At 39.4% G+C, this 17,871-nt stretch overlaps 1 protein-coding gene across 1 annotated transcript in view; it reads right to left on the bottom strand.

Annotated features, from left to right (window-relative positions):
• The window catches only part of COL3A1 (collagen type III alpha 1 chain), a 74,349-nt gene that overhangs the window by 14,268 nt on the left and 42,210 nt on the right, over positions 1-17,871 (bottom strand). Inside the window, exons 15-38 of the mRNA XM_034785096.1 lie at positions 14,842-14,895; positions 13,850-13,948; positions 13,645-13,689; positions 13,426-13,524; positions 11,849-11,902; positions 11,573-11,680; positions 9,969-10,022; positions 9,766-9,864; positions 8,244-8,297; positions 7,725-7,823; positions 7,461-7,514; positions 7,292-7,345; positions 6,133-6,186; positions 5,596-5,649; positions 4,886-4,930; positions 4,670-4,768; positions 4,459-4,566; positions 3,954-4,007; positions 2,862-2,915; positions 2,702-2,755; positions 1,932-1,985; positions 1,325-1,432; positions 1,111-1,164; positions 539-592 (exon numbers count right to left, since the gene is read on the bottom strand). Of these exons, the coding sequence (XP_034640987.1) occupies positions 539-592; positions 1,111-1,164; positions 1,325-1,432; positions 1,932-1,985; positions 2,702-2,755; positions 2,862-2,915; positions 3,954-4,007; positions 4,459-4,566; positions 4,670-4,768; positions 4,886-4,930; positions 5,596-5,649; positions 6,133-6,186; positions 7,292-7,345; positions 7,461-7,514; positions 7,725-7,823; positions 8,244-8,297; positions 9,766-9,864; positions 9,969-10,022; positions 11,573-11,680; positions 11,849-11,902; positions 13,426-13,524; positions 13,645-13,689; positions 13,850-13,948; positions 14,842-14,895 (1,665 nt within the window). The remainder of the gene's footprint in view (positions 1-538; positions 593-1,110; positions 1,165-1,324; positions 1,433-1,931; positions 1,986-2,701; positions 2,756-2,861; positions 2,916-3,953; positions 4,008-4,458; positions 4,567-4,669; positions 4,769-4,885; positions 4,931-5,595; positions 5,650-6,132; positions 6,187-7,291; positions 7,346-7,460; positions 7,515-7,724; positions 7,824-8,243; positions 8,298-9,765; positions 9,865-9,968; positions 10,023-11,572; positions 11,681-11,848; positions 11,903-13,425; positions 13,525-13,644; positions 13,690-13,849; positions 13,949-14,841; positions 14,896-17,871) is intronic.

Below are 17,871 nucleotides of genomic sequence, written 5' to 3'. Positions count from 1 at the left end.
TCCATAAGGGAATGATGCTCTTATGGACCATCTTCCTTCCAAATACCCCTACCTCTAACTGCTTGGTTCTAAAATTGTTTCATTCTGCAGGCAACCAAAAAGGGCCCAAAGGATCAACTGTGATCTATGGAACACAATTTAAAATCACTGATAGAAAAAAAGGAGGCTTTGGGTGAAAAGAAAACACTACAAGTCAAGATCCTAAACTGTACATTTATTGCATCATAAAGAGCAAGAGAGAGAATAGGACATTTATGACCACCATAAACAGATAAGTAAATAATCCAAACTCTACTGGAGTTAATGGAGAGAACTCACTGAGTTCAATAAGCTTTGGCGGAGCAAGTACAAGAACTATCGGGACAAGAAATGAAAGAATTGCCATCCAAAGCAAAGTGAGATGAGGATAAGCCCATTTTTGTGAAGTTAAGACAAAGAAACAACTTTAATTTCAGTATACTTCCTGTGTATTATTTATGTCAATGTACTGTAATAGTGATATGAGTTTGATATAACAGCAAGGTAAGTATACACTTACATTATTACCAGGGGGACCAGGCAGGCCTCTAGCACCTGGGAAACCAGATGTACCCTGAAATGCATAAGTAAGCGTAGTGGTCAATTTAAAAACATTGGTAACAAAACATGAAAGAAAAAGGATGAGGGACTATCAGAAGTTTGATTGGTATCTGAGTTTCCTAACACAATACATCTCTGCTGTGGTTTCAAAATCATGGCAAAGGCGTTAGGCAAGGAACAGAGCAATGCTGGGTGATATTTAGCCATTTTATACAAGGGCTGAATAAATTTCCATGATAACTAAACATACAGTCCCAATGTTAACTTTTGGCACTAGACGATCTCAGCTATATCTCAGTGTCTAAGAAAAACTGTCAAGGAGGTCTTTCAGATCAAAATAGCAGGTGACCTGGAGTAGGCCATAGATGGTTTTGCTTAGTTACTCAAGCCTACTCCTGTGCAGGAGAAGTTTGTTATGCCAAAGCCAGTCCAAGACCAGCAATGCCCTGTGCTTGCTGCAGATCGTGCTGGAGCTGTTGCCCCAATAATAATCAGCAGTGTTGTCTACTGATAGAAAAGGATAATACTTACAGGGCCGCCTGGAGCACCACGCTCTCCTTTTGCTCCTTGGGAACCAGCTGGACCCTACAGTGAATGAAAAGAATATTGTAACCTGATATGAAAAACAGCCAACAACAGATAAGATTCTAAGATGTGTCAATGCATTATATATTTCAAACAGCTCAAACTGATCTCACAACTGAATGAAATTTGAAGTTGAATTTGGGTAGCAATGAATACTTACTGGTGCACCAGGGCCTCCTTGAGGACCTGCAGCTCCTGCTGGACCAGGCTCACCTCTTTCACCACCAGGGCCTCTCTCTCCTTTTCCACCAGGTTCCCCATTTTGTCCCTGTATTCAAATACATTCTTATAAATTATGTTTTGTTAAAAGGGCTATGAGACAGAAGGTAGTTGAGTTTCCTTGGATGTATCCACTTGATAAGTAAGAATACATGGCTATAAGTTATAAATCCATTGAAGGCAATGGATAATATAAATCCAATGTGAGATCAGAACCAAGACCCAGATTCTCGTGTCTAAGAAGCTGACACACAATTTAGAAACTCAGCTCTGGTTGCACTCTGGTATTGATTGGTGTCTCTTGCTCTAAATCTCACTAAAGAGAATTTGATAGGGAAGGGGGATGGGAATCTTGAAGTATGGCTATTTAAGTAAGCAAGGGACATACTTAAAAATACATATTAAATGTAGAAATGGAATATAGAGTTATAGTTTGTCATGCCATGCTTGGTAAATCATTCTAAGATGGACACGAATATGGTCAGTTATTACTAACATGAATTAAAAATAAAAATTGAGTATCAAGTTTGTTTGGTATTTATACTTACGGGGGCTCCAGGGAAGCCAGCAGGTCCAGGGGGGCCTTGTTCACCTCGATCACCCTGCAGAAAGGAAACATATCCTAGATGTAAGAATGAGAAAAATATTCTTCACACTTCATGTGTGAGAACTCTTTGGAGAACATGGATCATGTTACTCTATCATGCCTCTACTTGAAATAAAATTTAAATGTGGTTACTGAACTTTATACTTTCAAACTGTTTAATTATGTCACTCTTGATAATTATCAGCATTGTGCCAAATCCTGTTCTCAGTTACATCCATGTAAGTCCTCAGTGCAGTTATTCCAGTTTCACCCTGGTGTAACTGAGATCAAAATCTGGCCCATTTTATCAAAATGAAAAGGAAAACCACAAAATAAGTGAATTTTGAAAAGTTTACTTAATTATTAAAATAGAAAACATACAAAATTAGGCCATTAAACAAACTAATAGTTTAAAATTTTCAGGATTTAATTTTATTTATTTATTTAATGATATTTTCCACCAAAGATGAAAATACCAAGAAACTGTGCATCTCAGACTTTCTCCCACTTCTCTGGTATCTTTCATAGCTTTAAAAATAAGTGGTCTGATTTTCAGAAGTTCTGAGCCTGAACAAATCTCACTGAAGTCAGTAAGAGATGCAGGTGCTCAGCACCTTTTGAAATCAGGCCCCATCTGTTCTTGAAGACATCACTTAACTGTAGAGCTGAATCTGTCCCAGGTAATAGAATCTACAGTAGAGTTATGACTGAACTAAAAGGACGATCACTTACAGGACCACCGCGGGCACCTGTAGGACCAGGGGGTCCGGCTGACCCAGGTTCTCCCTGAAAGAACGGAAAGATGTTTGTTTAAGAATTATTTCTCCATGTAAGGAAGAAATCTCAGACGTATATACAAAAGCCCTCATTTCAACACAAGGTTATAAAGTACCTTATCTCCATGTGGGCCAGCTGGACCTGGGGGCCCAATGGGACCTGCAGGACCCTACACAATTAGAAAATAACAGTATTATTTTCATGTATTGTGATCAATAAAACTTGCATCTCACTCTCAATATATATATGACTTTTTAGTTATTTTAATAGCAGATAATCTACTTCTCTATTACATTGACACTTTGATGGATTGCGTACACATCTTGACTTTGTTTTCCCAATATAGGGCCTGATTCAATGTCCATTGAAGTCAGTGGGAGTCTTTCCATTGGTACTCACTGGAAGTTACCCATTCACTTAGCTTTACCTCCAGACAATTTACCAAATTTCTCATGATTCCATAGTCCATGATCCATTTTTATACTCTATTATTGGCAGAGAGCTAGTTCCTACACCACTGAAGTCAATGGGAGGTTAGAAACTGAGTTCAGTGGGCATATGATGAGGCACAGAGTAAGGAAGAAACAATCAAATGACTACATTATTAATGCTGAAAATCTAACATACCTTGGCAACCATAACTTTCACATAAACTAGTTTTTTATATTTATTGTGACTCAGCATGTTGATGCCCCGTGCCTGGTTTATTTCATGTGCTGGATGAAGTTGCATATTTCATCTAGTTACTATATATAACATGCTGTAGAGTTACTATATATAACATGCTGTAGAAGTATTCTTCATAAAGTCTTTATATACTCCTCTCCCCCACACCTCGGTCTTGTCCTCTTCAGCCAGCTAACTTTGGAGAAGCCAGCAGCAACTTTTATCTGGATGTTTTCCCCAAGTAACTGAATCTTATTTCTCTGTAAGCTTCAAGTAATCAAGATTCTATTTTATACTGTATCATCTTCCTGCACAATCAAAAATGTAAATTATGAGAACAAGGATTAAATCTAATTTTTTTACAAATATAAACTTGCACTAACAAAATCATTTCCCCTGGACATGATGAGGTTTGCTGTTCACGTCAAAATGATGGTCATTCATTAGAACTTTGCTTGCATTGTAAATGACTCTTCAACAGCTGTTGAAGCTGAGTCACATGTAATAAGAATGTTCATACATTATGAGAGGTTATACTCACCCTTGGTCCATCTTTACCAGGGAAGCCATCACTACCTCTGCCACCGGACTCTCCCTGTCAAACATAAATCAAAAGGGATTTAGAAAATTACTGAGGAAAGTGTCACAAGGGTATTGTGATAACTGGATTTTCTAACTGTGGCAATGCAAATCTGGCATTCAGTATAACATTCTGCCTAAGAATACACAGTCAGACATGGAAATCAGTTGTAAAACTCAAAATCCATTCAACACACAGGAGCAGAAACAATGGGCCAGATTCTCCTTCGGTGCGAATTGGCATCGCTTCAGTGGCGCTATGCCGATTTACATCCAGCCGAGAATCCTTCAGCATTTTCACATATTGTAGTCCTTTTAAAATATGTGTCCTGATTTGCATAGATGCTGTGTATCTTTAGCTCTCACTGAAGTCAGTAGGAACTGTAGGTACTCAGCACAAACCTATAGCTTGGTATGAAGCTAAAATAGTAATTTCACAAAATTAGTAGGAGAAAAAGAGTTGTTACCTTCTCTCCTTTGGGTCCAGGATTTCCGTTACCTCCTCTCTCTCCTGGCATTCCTTGCAAACCAGGTGGCCCTGCACTACCAGGAGGGCCAGGTGCACCAGCAGGACCCTAGAAGTGTAATGGGGAAATATAGATAAAATTTGAAGGTGCACCTGAATGAACCTGAATGATTCATGTAACACAGTGAAGGGTCTGAGCATAAAGTAGGTACCTTGCCACCTTCTAGGCCAGGAGGACCTGTTCCACCTCTTGCTCCAGGAGAACCTTGAGGACCTTGTGGACCACGTTCACCTGGGAGACCATTTTCACCCTGCCATAAAGAAACATGCATTAGTTCTTTGTTCACAAGGCCTGTATCATGGTTCTGCATTTATTTACCTTCTCTCTTTCAAATATTTAATTATAGAAATATTGTTGCAATGCTTACCTTACTACCCGGGAGTCCAGGGGCTCCATTTTCACCTCTTTGTCCCTGTTTACAATGCAAGAGATATTATTAACGCATATACTTTACATTTTACACAGTAAACCTATCTCAAAAAAATGGTGTTTGGCATCTCATTTCCTTCACATTTACCCCTGATAGTGATCATACAAGCTACCTCTGTTTGGCTCCTATTATGATCTAATTCTGGGAAATACCATTTTCAAGAAGATGGTACTTCCAGAGATGGATGTCAAAATATAGTGGCCTTCTCAGGTTTAAGAATGCTGTCATAGGGTGTGTTTTCAGGTGGTATCTCTGGGGTAGAAAAGGGAGATGAGGCAATTGTATCAGCACTGTTAGCTCACATGTGTCCACAGTATGACAGATTTCATCATGATTTCAGTAACCACGGTATCTGCTTCACCCTCTTCATACTCTGATAGGGGGTTGGCCAATAGATTCGCTATCATGGATACACTGAACAAATCCCCATCCTTCTAGTTGCACCCGTCCAACCCACCAACCCTCGATAAGGCCTTCAGTGCTGAGGCACAAAGACCCTGTGATGGACCACAGCTTCCCAGAACACAAAAATACAGATTCCTCTATGTGTAAGGTGTTTTGCATCTGAAAAGGGGGCCTGAAAGGAATTGCTGTTCTTATATTCGTGTTTTGATTTCTTGATTTCCAAAAATGAAAGGACAACTTACTGGTTCTCCAGGCTTTCCGCTCTCTCCAGGTGGGCCTGCAGTACCGGGTAATCCCTGTTTAAATTAAAGACACCACTTCATAAATAAATATTTTATATATACACCTAGATAGAAATATCTATATATGATTGATATTTCATGGTGATTTAGAGAAAAGCAGAATCCGAACAACTGTCCTGAGAGCTATCTATTTTAACTGAAGATTTCCAACCTAAATTGTGTATTCTCCAAAGTCAGAGAAAATGTTGACACAGAACTAATTCTGTAATTGTATCTAATATTTTGCAAATGAGGAAGGTGTAACTGGAAAGCCAGAGATTCAGATATAGATAACCCATTGATCCATCATCATTCTTCGTGGTGTCAGTCAGGCTTGCCAGATATTGATTAGCTAACTTACATGAAGATCTTGGTTGACCTTTCTCACTTCAAAACATGAGAAAACAAGTCCTAACTGAAATATTTAAGTTCTACTTCTTTATTTGTTAGCTTGTTTTAAAAAATTGCATTGGAAGCAATAAAAGAAATGAACAGTACCTGGAAGCCAGATGGACCTGGAGATCCCGCCTCTCCTTTGTCACCAGGAGGACCCTGGAAGGAAACAAAAAAGCAACACAAAATTCACCAACATCATTCTAGCAAATAAAAGAATTCTTAACATATGCATATTGTAATTAAAATGCCACATATATTCTAAGCCACAAAATTAGACAAAAATGAAAACATAAAAGTGAACCATTAGCACACCACTGAGCTTTTGTCCTGTAACTATCAGACCCTTCTGATCTTGCTGACTGTACTCTCACAAAACTATTAAAGTCAAAGGTTTTTTTGTTTTTGTTTTTACAATGAATAAGGTCTGCAACATTAAGCCTACTGTGAAAGTAGTATAAAAAAATCAAAAATATTAAAACTTCCCAAGACATTCACAAGTTGCTTTATGGATGTCTTTCCAATACACAAGGGACTCAACTGTGTGAATAAGTCACTGGGGGATGGAGGAAGAGATCACATAATGGCACTCCTTGTGCTGCCCTAAATGAAATTTCTGCTCTAGGCTAGCTCTGCTAGCTTTCACAGAAGGAGCGGGTAGACAGGGAAGCACTGCTATGTGCCACTTCTAAAGGGGGAAGCCATCTTGTCAAACTCATCCATGCTCATACTGCTGCATTCAAGAGGCATTGTGAATTCTTGAGGCCAGTACCTCTGGGAGCTCATGCTAAGATTCTTTCCATCTTTCCTCTCTTATCATCAGCTAAAATTCCAGCAGAAAGACTACCTTCATAGACATGCCTAATACAGCACCCAGGTTACCTAACTTTAGCACTGGTAAACTGCCAAAGGAAATTGTAAATTTCTCCAGTAATCCTTAGTTGGTTTAAATTGGCACAGCTCCATTCACTTCAGTTTATATCAACAGAACTTCTGTCTTAGTTATCTTTAACAAACTATCGAGTACTTATTAACAAACAAAGACAAGTGAGTCCAGCAGGTGTTTCTGTCTTCCTAACTAATGGGAAATTTCTCTCTCTATCAGATAAGAAAATGTTCTCTCTCAAGGTTCACACTCCCTTTGCTGACCGCCAGCAGTAGGCAGTTGAAGAGTGTTTGGGAAATACTAACACATGTTTTTTACAGAAAATATATCAGCTGTTCCAAGATTTTTCTTTTTTGAGACACTGGACATTGCACTTACAGCGACTCCTGGAGCACCTGGGATGCCGACATCACCACTCTTTCCAGGAAGACCCTATCAAATCACAAAATTAGACTGTGATTATGGATCAGTGCAATTTTTAAAAGGATTAAAATCACAGAGGACATTGTGAATTACTACTAAAGAGAAGCTGATAAATGAAACTGACCTGTGTGCCAGGGGGTCCAGGGGCACCTCTTTCTCCATTCTTACCTGGCGCACCCTTTAAAAAGAGAAAGACCAGACTTATTTAAAATGTATGTTTCTAATTAAACCTCTAGCTAAAATGAGAGTTTCATAGGTATAGGGCCAGATCATCTGCAGAATTAGATCAATATAGGACCATCAAAGTCAATGGAACTAAATTGATCTACAATTGCAGAGGACCTGGCCCATTAAGTATATGTTTTTTGAGTCAAGGAATTACACTAACCTCATTACCCTTAGGACCTGGGAAACCCATCACTCCTGGTTGACCTCGTGGACCTGATGGGCCTGGAGGGCCAGGTCGGCCAGATTCTCCCTGATTACCCTGATGCAAGAGAGAGATAGTGACCGTTAGAAGAAACAAATGATTATGTAAACAATAGAGAAACGTTAAAAAAATCAAATGAAAGAATTAAAAGGTGAGCAAAGACTATGTTATTTTTGGCTAACTTTTCATTTGAAATATACTTTTATGATTTTTTAAAATTGTGCTTAAACTCCCATGGAAGAGGAGTCAGTGTTTATAGTAATGTTAAATAACAAGGTTTGGACAGTGCGGTTACAATGAAAAAGATACGGAATAATTGGTCACTGTAAAATTAACACAGAATACAACTAATGAACTTGTTTCTGATCTCACCTACATTTCACACCAGGACTCCAACGGAGTGATAATGTTGTTAAGTGAGATCAAAGGCAAGCCCAGTGAGAGTACTATCATATAATATTTGTGCCATGTACATACTGGAGGGCCGGGTTTGCCATCATGGCCTGGGCTTCCTGGACTTCCTGTCGAACCCTGCATTTGAAGAAAAAGTACTTTAATTTTTAGTGAAAAAACTAATGTTGTTAAATTACATTCTATAGAGACACCATTATTTACAGTTAGTTTTACAAACCCATTTCAGGCTCACTAAAGAAATCCATTGGATTTACAAGGGACTAGCTGATCAATAATTCATTTAGTAGGGATTCAGCCCATTCTATGATATTCGATAGAGGGAATGAAGTTGCTTTAGGCACTAAAAAAGCAATCATCATACTCTAAAATTAAAGTAGGCAATGAAAGCATTTTCATTAAGTCCCTATTGTTTACAAACAACTACATTTAATAGCACTTTCTTAATAACTTTGGCTTTGCTCTTCAGTTTACCAAATATTTGATATGTGTCACATTATATGTCTGAAAGTCACATTGATTTCCAATAAAAACTATTTTACTGTGTGTAAAATGTAATAACTCATAAGCCTGTATGGAAAATCACTGGTTGCTGACTTTCAAACTTACAAATATTGGTCACCAGTACCCACTAATTCTCAGTACAGCAAATTGTACTTTTCTGCTTTTTATGGCTAATGCCTTATAACTTCTATCTGATTGAGTCTGTGGGCATCACATATTATATGCCAAAGACCAAACAGCATATTTGCATTTTTTTTTTGCAAATACTAAAGGCTTCGTAACAGAAAAAATAATGTTCAAATTTTATATTTTATATAAAATTAGATTAAATATAAAATTATCCAATGGAAGTTTATATAAAGTCAAATCCTATAAGAGTCATGCTGTAACCTGAGCAGTTTGGTACCTCCTGCATCCTACGGAGTGCAGCTTCATATAGTCTTCCTGCTCCCAACTGTGAAGATATGTCGTGGGAGTGGGGCAGGTCAGTGCTGGTTGATTTGGTATTATATGGTCCACTGACCAAATACACTTCTGTGGAAGGGCACGAGGGCAGCTTTGGAGGCTACTACAACCCTAAGTATGCAATACTCAACTTCAGACACTCCCTAATGCACTGAGGAAAGGATTTAACTCATTGCTTTGAAAATCACCAAAATGTACTGAAAGGATTTTGAACTAATTGAAATTCAGATATGGTGGCAAACAGTTGAAGGTTCAGGGGTTTAGCTAAGCACCTAGAAGTCTGAATACTTATCCAAAATTTATTCAGATTGTTTAATTCTCTTGGGCTTCAACACCTGGGTTGGAAATCCCATAAGAAGGAGCATCCTTGAAGTACTTTTTGCACTTCTAGTTCCATTTTTAACCACAACCACAAAGTGCACAGGGTGTACAATTAAATATAATTACCAGTAATTAAATACATAAAATAGATATTGACATGGATTGAAAATCTCAAAAAAGATTTGATATCCCACTGGAGCTTTGCCCCTGGTTGCTGTATCAAACCAGCTCAGACACCTATAATAAAGATCATCATCAAATTATCTTAATAACACATTAAAAGAATGTTCTCTCTTACTCTCATTCCTGGAAGACCAGGGCCACCATCACGTCCAGATTCTCCTGGAGCTCCTCTTGGACCTGCAGTGCCTGGACTACCACGTTCGCCAGCAGGACCCTTAATTTTTTTTAAAAAGGACATTGGCCATCCATAATAAGTAAATAAAGCTATTTAAATGATCATTATTATAATGGATTTTATGAAATTGGGAAAGCATGTACCTTTTCTCCTGGAAGACCATTAAGACCGGGCAAGCCACGGGAACCTGGGGTACCCTGCCAAGCAAGAGAGCAGACATTTTAGTCCTGTGGATCAAATAACAGGCAAAGTCTACCTATGTAACAGAGACAATCAAAAACATCTTCTGGTTTCTTGAAAGATCGTGTGCAACGTTCTGTTCACACAAATAGATCCAAATATTTTTAAATGTTGTAATAACAAACTTTGATGCTTCTCAACCAACCACATTTACTCATATTTTAGTGATATTCAGTGAAGGAGATAGATGGAGATGACATTCCATCCTGGCTGTACAGATTCAAGATCCTTTTTCTGTATGCACAGTGCACTTTAGGTCTAATCCAACGTCCACTGAAGTCAAAGGGAGTCCTCTAAGGTCTGGTCTATACTACCCGCCTGAATCGGCGGGTAGAAATCGACCTCTCGGGGATCGATTTATCGCGTCCCATCGGGACGCGACAATCGATCCCCGAATCGGCGCTCTAACTCCACCAGCAGAGGTGGTAGTAAGCGCCGCTGACAAAAAGCGGCAGAAGTCGATTTTGCCGCCGTCCTCACAATGGGATAAGTCGGCTGCAATACGTCGAATTCAGCTACGCTATTCACGTAGCTGAATTTGCGTATCTTAAATCGACTCCCCGCTGTAGTGTAGATGTACCCTAAGTGACTTCAATGGGCATTGGTATAGGCCCTATTCTTTAGGATTTCCTTAAATTCATGGTAAAAAATTAACATATTTCAGCCTTGAAAAAAGATTTTCCTTCTCTATCATTCTTTAAGAAGGCCTCTTGGTTGCAATGTTTTGATGACATTAGTTACTATTGTCTGCATTGTTTTAAGACAACCTTCCATTTGCAGTTCACTCATGCATTCAACCTCCTCTTATTTTGTTCACTGTGCATCTCTGATTTCCTCACAACTTTCCAAAATACTTTCAAAGTTAGTGAATATAAAATTGAATCAATCTCAATTCTAATTTGTTTTAGGTGGGCTGTCTTTGTTGATGATGCTGGAACAATTTATTTCAATAATTAATCCATGATAAAACTCTATACAAACCAGTAGCATCTAATTTTTAAAAGCCTGTTGGCAGAAGAATCAGCTAATTATCCTGAATATGGATGAATCAGCCTTAATTTCACTTTCAAGGGCTAAAACTTTGTCATGTTCATTTGATCTGCTGGAATTCAATTTAATTGATGGAGTGTCATTCTAGAAATTGTAGATGGATTGTCTTTGGAGTCTTTCATACATGTTATACTATACTTTTTTGTTCTCTTGTGTTCTTATTCGGTTCAAAATCTTGGGTAGAAACACCAGTTTTTCAAGATTAATAACCCTCTAGCTATCAAAAGAAGAATAACTTTAATGTATTATAAAGTAAGGAAAGACCCAAGCCATGCAGAGCAGATCTAGATTAGGATCTGGATCTGAATTTTTCCAATATGTAGGATGTTCACATCTGGAAGTTTGGTTCAATATCTATCTAGATTCAGACTTTCCTCAAAGTTTGAATCCCAGATTTTGGTACATGGTATGTGACATATGATTTAACTACCCAGTGTGGTGACTTGGAGTGGCTTACCCTTTCTCCTGGTGTTCCAGGTAACCCATTTGTGCCTGGCTCACCATTAGCACCCTTTTTGCCTTCTTCACCAGGAGGACCACTGGCACCTGGAATACCATTTTCACCCTAGTGACAAAGCAGGAACAAGTGAAAACATATTGTGTGGAGTCCAAACTCTCGCTGAGTTCAATGGAAGTTTTGGCAGGGGTAAGGACTGTATTTGGCCTGTTATTAATAAGCTTGTAAAACATGATGATGCATTAAAGAAATCAAAATATTTAGAAAATCACTTACACGCTCTCCTCGTGCGCCTGGCTCTCCTTTTGCACCGTTCTTACCAGGTTCACCCTAAACAGAACACACTTCTATTACCACTTCTACATACCAGAATATTTCAGTAGGTTTGTTAAATAATAATAATAATAAGAAATATATCTCTCAGCATTTAAATTGTCAGCTCATTTTTATGGTTTATCTGTTCACAGGAGTGAAACAGAAGTGGAAGACTCCTACTGGAGCTGGTTATACATCCTCTCTATAAAAGAGATGATCCCGTATACCCGTACTCAGGTGAGTGCTTCCATTGGGTCAAACCCTAGGTTTCATTTTGTTTTTGTATCACTGGGAGTTTGATGTCAGTTTTGCTTGATGCCAATGGAAATTTGCATTAATAAGGTTTGAGGAATTATGAAGTAATTCTGTCAGGACATGGCACGTTAATTTCAATGTTAATACAAGAATAATTATTTTACACACTATGAGTAGGTTTCATAAGGGGCAGCCCCAAGGAAATTCAGAAATAAAAAAGATGAAATTTTTTATATGTAACAATTAGAAATGGATGAATGGGGTGAGTCTAAATCTGAGTAGCCATCCAGATACATCCTTCTACAACCCAAAGTGAGATATAACTATGTCAATAAGGTTCAATACTTGGAATATTTATGGTGGACAAAAATCAGTCATTTTACTATGGCTTTGCAATATATTATTATTACCAAAGTTCTTGCTTTGCTGTGGTTTTTCTGTTTTGTTGGTTGGATAATTATAATAGACAATAGCAAAGGGATGGCAGAATTGACTAGGCAAGTTCAAATATATGGGAAATGTCTGAAGGCTTCTAACAGAACTCCCTAAGCCACATTCTTCTGTCACATACAGGGAGTCCTCGGACTTACGCCTGAGTTACATCGGATGCCACTTACATCACTTTTCAATTGACTGCCTGTTTCGCCCGTAGGATGCTCAATTTGCATAAAGTTTGCTTGAAATCACTTCCTGGTTGCATTATAGTGGTATGGAGCTGAAAAAGGTCGCTTCTGATTGGCTTTGAGTCAGGAGGGTAGGTTGTTGCCAGGTAGGGTTGTCGCTTGTTTTGATTGGCTCCCGGCTCTGGGCTCAGCCAATCAGAAATTGATCAGTGATTGGCTGAGGGTCAGCATGTGTGCCATTCGCCCTGGCTTTCTGAGCCTGTGTTGCCGGCATTCTGAGCAGCATATTTAAGTTTATGTGTTTATTTGAATGGTGTTTACAAAATACAGTGCACAGTAAATACATTGATGTTGCAACATAATTAATCTATAATTCATTTAGTACAAAAAACTGGGTTATTGTGGTGAAAACAGTGTATCAAGCCTTGGTTCAGGAATCAATCCCCCCTTCCTACCATTGAGTCCTATGGGAAAAGTGTTTTTGACTTACAATGTTTTGACTTACAATGCAATTCTGAGGAACGAATTGTGTCATATGTCTGAGGACTCCCTGTATACCTGTGCAACCCCACTGGTGTTCATGGGTTTGCACTGTTGTAGGTGACAGGGAATTTATCCCCTTGTTTTCTCTTAGTAATGAAAAGAATGTTGGTGACTCACTGGCGTGCCTCTTTGTCCGGGAATTCCATTAATACCTGCCGGACCAGGAGGGCCACGGGCTCCACTCAACCCAGGAGCACCAGGAATACCAGCAGGGCCCTGTGTGGGATTGAAGGACACTAATATGAATAAAGCATGGCATTACTGAATACTGCATAATCAAAACTGTAACCCCAACCAATAACATAGCAAAAAATGACAATTTGGTGGGATACTTACCGTTTCACCTTTACCACCTGGGTTTCCATCTCTTCCAGGATTGCCCTGGAAAGAAGAAATGATTAATCAATGCTATAACATTGTACTTAAAACCAAAAATTCCATAGCACTTTGCAAACATCAATTTGTATGGCAGTAATCATAACAATATGTTTGTATAACCAGCACAACATTTCCAAGGACTTATGTGATGTTTGTTACTTACAGGAGAACCAGCTGCACCAGCATGACCTTGTGGACCAGGTTCTCCTCTTTGTCCAGGGGTACCATCAGAGCCTGGGGAACCAGGAGCACCAGCTTCACCCTATGAAGAAGATGGTATGAGAGCAAATTGAACTCACTCTAGTATTGCTCCCAATGGATAATATTAACATTTTAGCCTCATTACCTCTTCCTCAGCCAGTGAACCTTTGCTGGACCCAGGCAGAATGCTGACACTAGCCTATCCTCAGCAAAGGGGCAGGTAACTGATCCCAGGGAACACAGCGAGCTAGAACTTGGCAATATGTGCTGGGCAGCACTTGCTGAAATACTGCATATTGTCTCATGCAGTTCTAAAGAGTGATAGAAAGCACATTCTGCCTCATACACTATAAGGCATTGTGTCTGCCTTTTTCCGATGCAGGTAGAATGCATCAGAGTACCTTTACCTAGTTGCCAAAGCCCCATCCTGCACCTTACAGTATTCCTTAGAGGAACAAGACTGCAATTTAGTCCTTTTAACATAAGAAAAGAAATAAAAAAGAGCACATAATTTGTATATTTAACATGGAGGAGCAGAGAGACGCTCCAGAGAAGAAGGGCTAAAAAAGGAGAAGGGTAAATAAATCAACAGTTACAAGGACAGTGAGGTGCACAGGGGTGAGCTTCACATTAGAGTGGGTGACACACAAAATAAGTAGTACTACTGGATTATTTTATTACTTGTATTGTAAATGTGCCTAGAGGTCAGCATGAAAATATCCTGGAGAAACTTCCAAAACATATGCAGAAGTGAGAGATGTTCCAGGCCTGGGGACAAATCCTCATAGCATTCACATGCATTGGTTGCAATGGGAGTGCTTGTGAGAATGAAGTGAGCATGATTTGCCTAATTCTGTGTATGAAAATACATCAGCTATAGACCTCCAAGAAATGTGATAGCGGCCTGACAGTGAGGCATATGCCATATGGTGAAATAGATCTTCAAATAGATACCTTAGCACCTGAAGAGCCTGGAAATCCTGCAGTTCCGGGAGGGCCAGGGGGACCCTTAAATGAAGAAGGCAAAGTTATTATTACAAGAGGTGAAGGTCATATGGAATAAAACTTAATTTGAAAATAAACCTGACTGTGAGAGTTTTTTTCTGTTGTGAAAAAAGAAACATCTGGCAAAATATCAAGAAATATGAGTCATACTCTAGAAGATGAAATGTGGCTGTTTTTAAAATATCACACCTGTACTTTAGTTACCCTTATTCAACGTACATTTTCAATCAGATGTGGATGTTTTTGTAACTGAATAATTTCAATTTGAAAAGTATGACTATCGAGATGATATTGCACAAAATATTTTAACAGATCACTTGAATGAAAGCATGTGAGAGGGAAAAGAGGAGAATATGGCTGCTACTATTACAGTTTCTAAATAGTTGGAAAAATAAAAATGTTGGGCTACCTTATGGTTTATATGAGTTGGGCTAACTCATGGTTTATATGGCCCATTGAAACCAAATGAGCCATTGTGAAGCATCAAAGAACAAAGACTTTGTTGATTGTTCTCCCCCACATTCATGAAGAGGGGGCTTGCGTGTGAACTCATCCCATCAGCTTGAACTCTGGGGGAAGGGAATAAAAATGCCTGACAAAAAGGAACTATATTATGATGCTGCTTGGAATTTGGAGAGGGCAATGTTTCTAAGCATAAGCAAGGGATCACCAACTGCTTGGCTTGTGCTAGCCATAAAGGACATATAGAGCTTGCATATTATAGCAGCTACTATTATCTTTTGGAACCTAAGACTGTATCTTATTTGTGTGTGTCTATTTACCTGCTTTAACCTTGTAAATAACCATCTTATTTCTTTTTCTTAGTTAATAACTCTTTAGTTAGTATTATAGGACTGGCTACAAGCATTGTCTTTGGCTTTCGGGGACAGACACCTGTTCTCGCGGGATGGGCTTCACCTGAGTAGGGAAGGAAATAGACTTCTGGGAGGGAGGCTGGCTCATCTTATCAAAAGAGCTTTAAACTAGGAAGTTTGGGGAGAAGGTTGGGAGATGCACAGTTAATCTCCACGCCAGATTCCAGTATTGAAAAGCTGAGTGAAATAAGAGGAGACATAGCCGGGGAGATGAGATTGGACATAGGAAGGACAGGGGGGACGGACACAAAGAGGCCCGCTACTAATGGGAGACAGGCTAAACGACATACATTAGGGTGTTTATACACCAATGCGAGAAGCCTAGGTAATAAAATGGAGGAATTGGAGCTCTTGGTCCGAGAATTGAAACCGGATATCGTAGGAATAACTGAAACGTGGTGGAATGGCAGTCACGACTGGAACACAGGTATGGAGGGGTATGCGCTGTTTAGGAAAGACTGGGATAAAGGTAAAGGTGGGGGGGTGGCATTGTATGTCAATAGTGAAATAAGCTGTAAAGAAATAATAGTGGATGGAATAGATAACACGGAGTCCGTCTGGGCGATACTCACACTGGGTAAAAGGACTACTAGAGCCTCTCCGGGGATAGTGCTTGGGGTGTGCTATAGACCGCCGGGATCGACCCAGGATATGGATAAGGAACTATTTAATGTATTAAGGGAAGTAAATACTAATAGAAACTGTGTAATTATGGGGGACTTTAACTTCCTGGATATAGATTGGGGAACAAACGCTAGTAGCAATAATAGGGCTCAGATGTTCCTAGATGTGCTTGCTGATCAATTCCTTCATCAAGTGGTAGCTGAACCGACGAGGGGGGAGGCCATTTTAGATTTGATTCTGGTAAGTAGTGAGGACCTCGTTGAGGAAGTGGTAGTGGGGGACAACTTGGGCTCCAGTGATCATGAGCTAATTCGGTTTAAACTAAATGGAAGGAGTAACAGAATTAAGTCAAAGACTAGGGTTTATAATTTTAAAAAGGCCAATTTTAACAAATTAAGGGGATTGGTAAGGGAAGTGGATTGGGCAAACGTATTAAGGGATCTAAAGGCAGAAGAAGCCTGGGATTACTTTAAGTTAAAGATGCATGAGCTGTCAGAGGCCTGTATCCCCAAAAAGGGAAAAAGATTACTAAGCAAAAGATTTAGACCGAGCTGGATGAGCGACCGACTCAAAGGGGCGATTAGGAAAAAACAGAAAGCGTACAAAGAGTGGAAGAGGGGAGGGATCAGTAAGGAAACTTACCTTAGTGAAGTCAGAGAATGTAGAGATAGAGTGAGAAAGGCCAAAGGCCGTGTAGAGTTGGACCTAGCGAGGGGAATTAAAAGCAATAGTAAAAGGTTTTACAGCCATATAAATAGGAAGAAAGCAAAGAAAGAAGAAGTGGGACCGCTGAAGACTATAGCCGGAGAGGAGATTAAAGATAATCTAGGCATGGCGCAATATCTCAATGAATATTTTGCATCGGTGTTTAATGAGGCCAATGAAGGTATTAGGGATACTAGCACCGTTACAGAGGGGCATACAGGATGGGGGATTACTGCATCCGAGGTAGAAACAAAACTTGAACACCTTAATGGGACTAAGTCGGGAGGACCGGACGATCTTCATCCGAGAATATTGAAGGAATTGGCGCGGGAAATAGCAGGCCCATTAGCGATAATATTTAATGAATCTGTAAACTCGGGGGTGGTCCCGTTAGACTGGAGAATAGCCAACGTGGTTCCTATTTTCAAGAAAGGGAAAAAAAGTGATCCAGGTAACTACAGTTAGTTTAACATCTGTAGTGTGCAAGGTGCTGGAGAAGATTCTGAAAGAGAAACTAGTTGAGGACCTTGAGGTTAATGGCAATTGCGATAAATTACAGCATGGTTTTACGAAGGGCAGATTCGTGCCAAACGAATCTGATCTCCTTCTTTGAGAAAGTAACGGACTTATTAGATAAGGGAAATGCGGTGGACCTAATATACCTGGATTTCAGTAAAGCGTTTGATACTGTACCCCATGAGGAATTATTGGTTAAACTGGAAAACATGGGGATCGATATGAAAATCCAGAGGTGGATAAGGAATTGGTTAATGGG

Source organism: Trachemys scripta, chromosome 11, assembly GCF_013100865.1.
Source record: "Trachemys scripta elegans isolate TJP31775 chromosome 11, CAS_Tse_1.0, whole genome shotgun sequence".
Classification (NCBI taxonomy): domain Eukaryota; kingdom Metazoa; phylum Chordata; order Testudines; family Emydidae; genus Trachemys; species Trachemys scripta.
The sequence above is the reverse complement of the archived record's forward strand: the minus strand, read 5'-3'. Positions and strand labels throughout refer to the sequence as shown.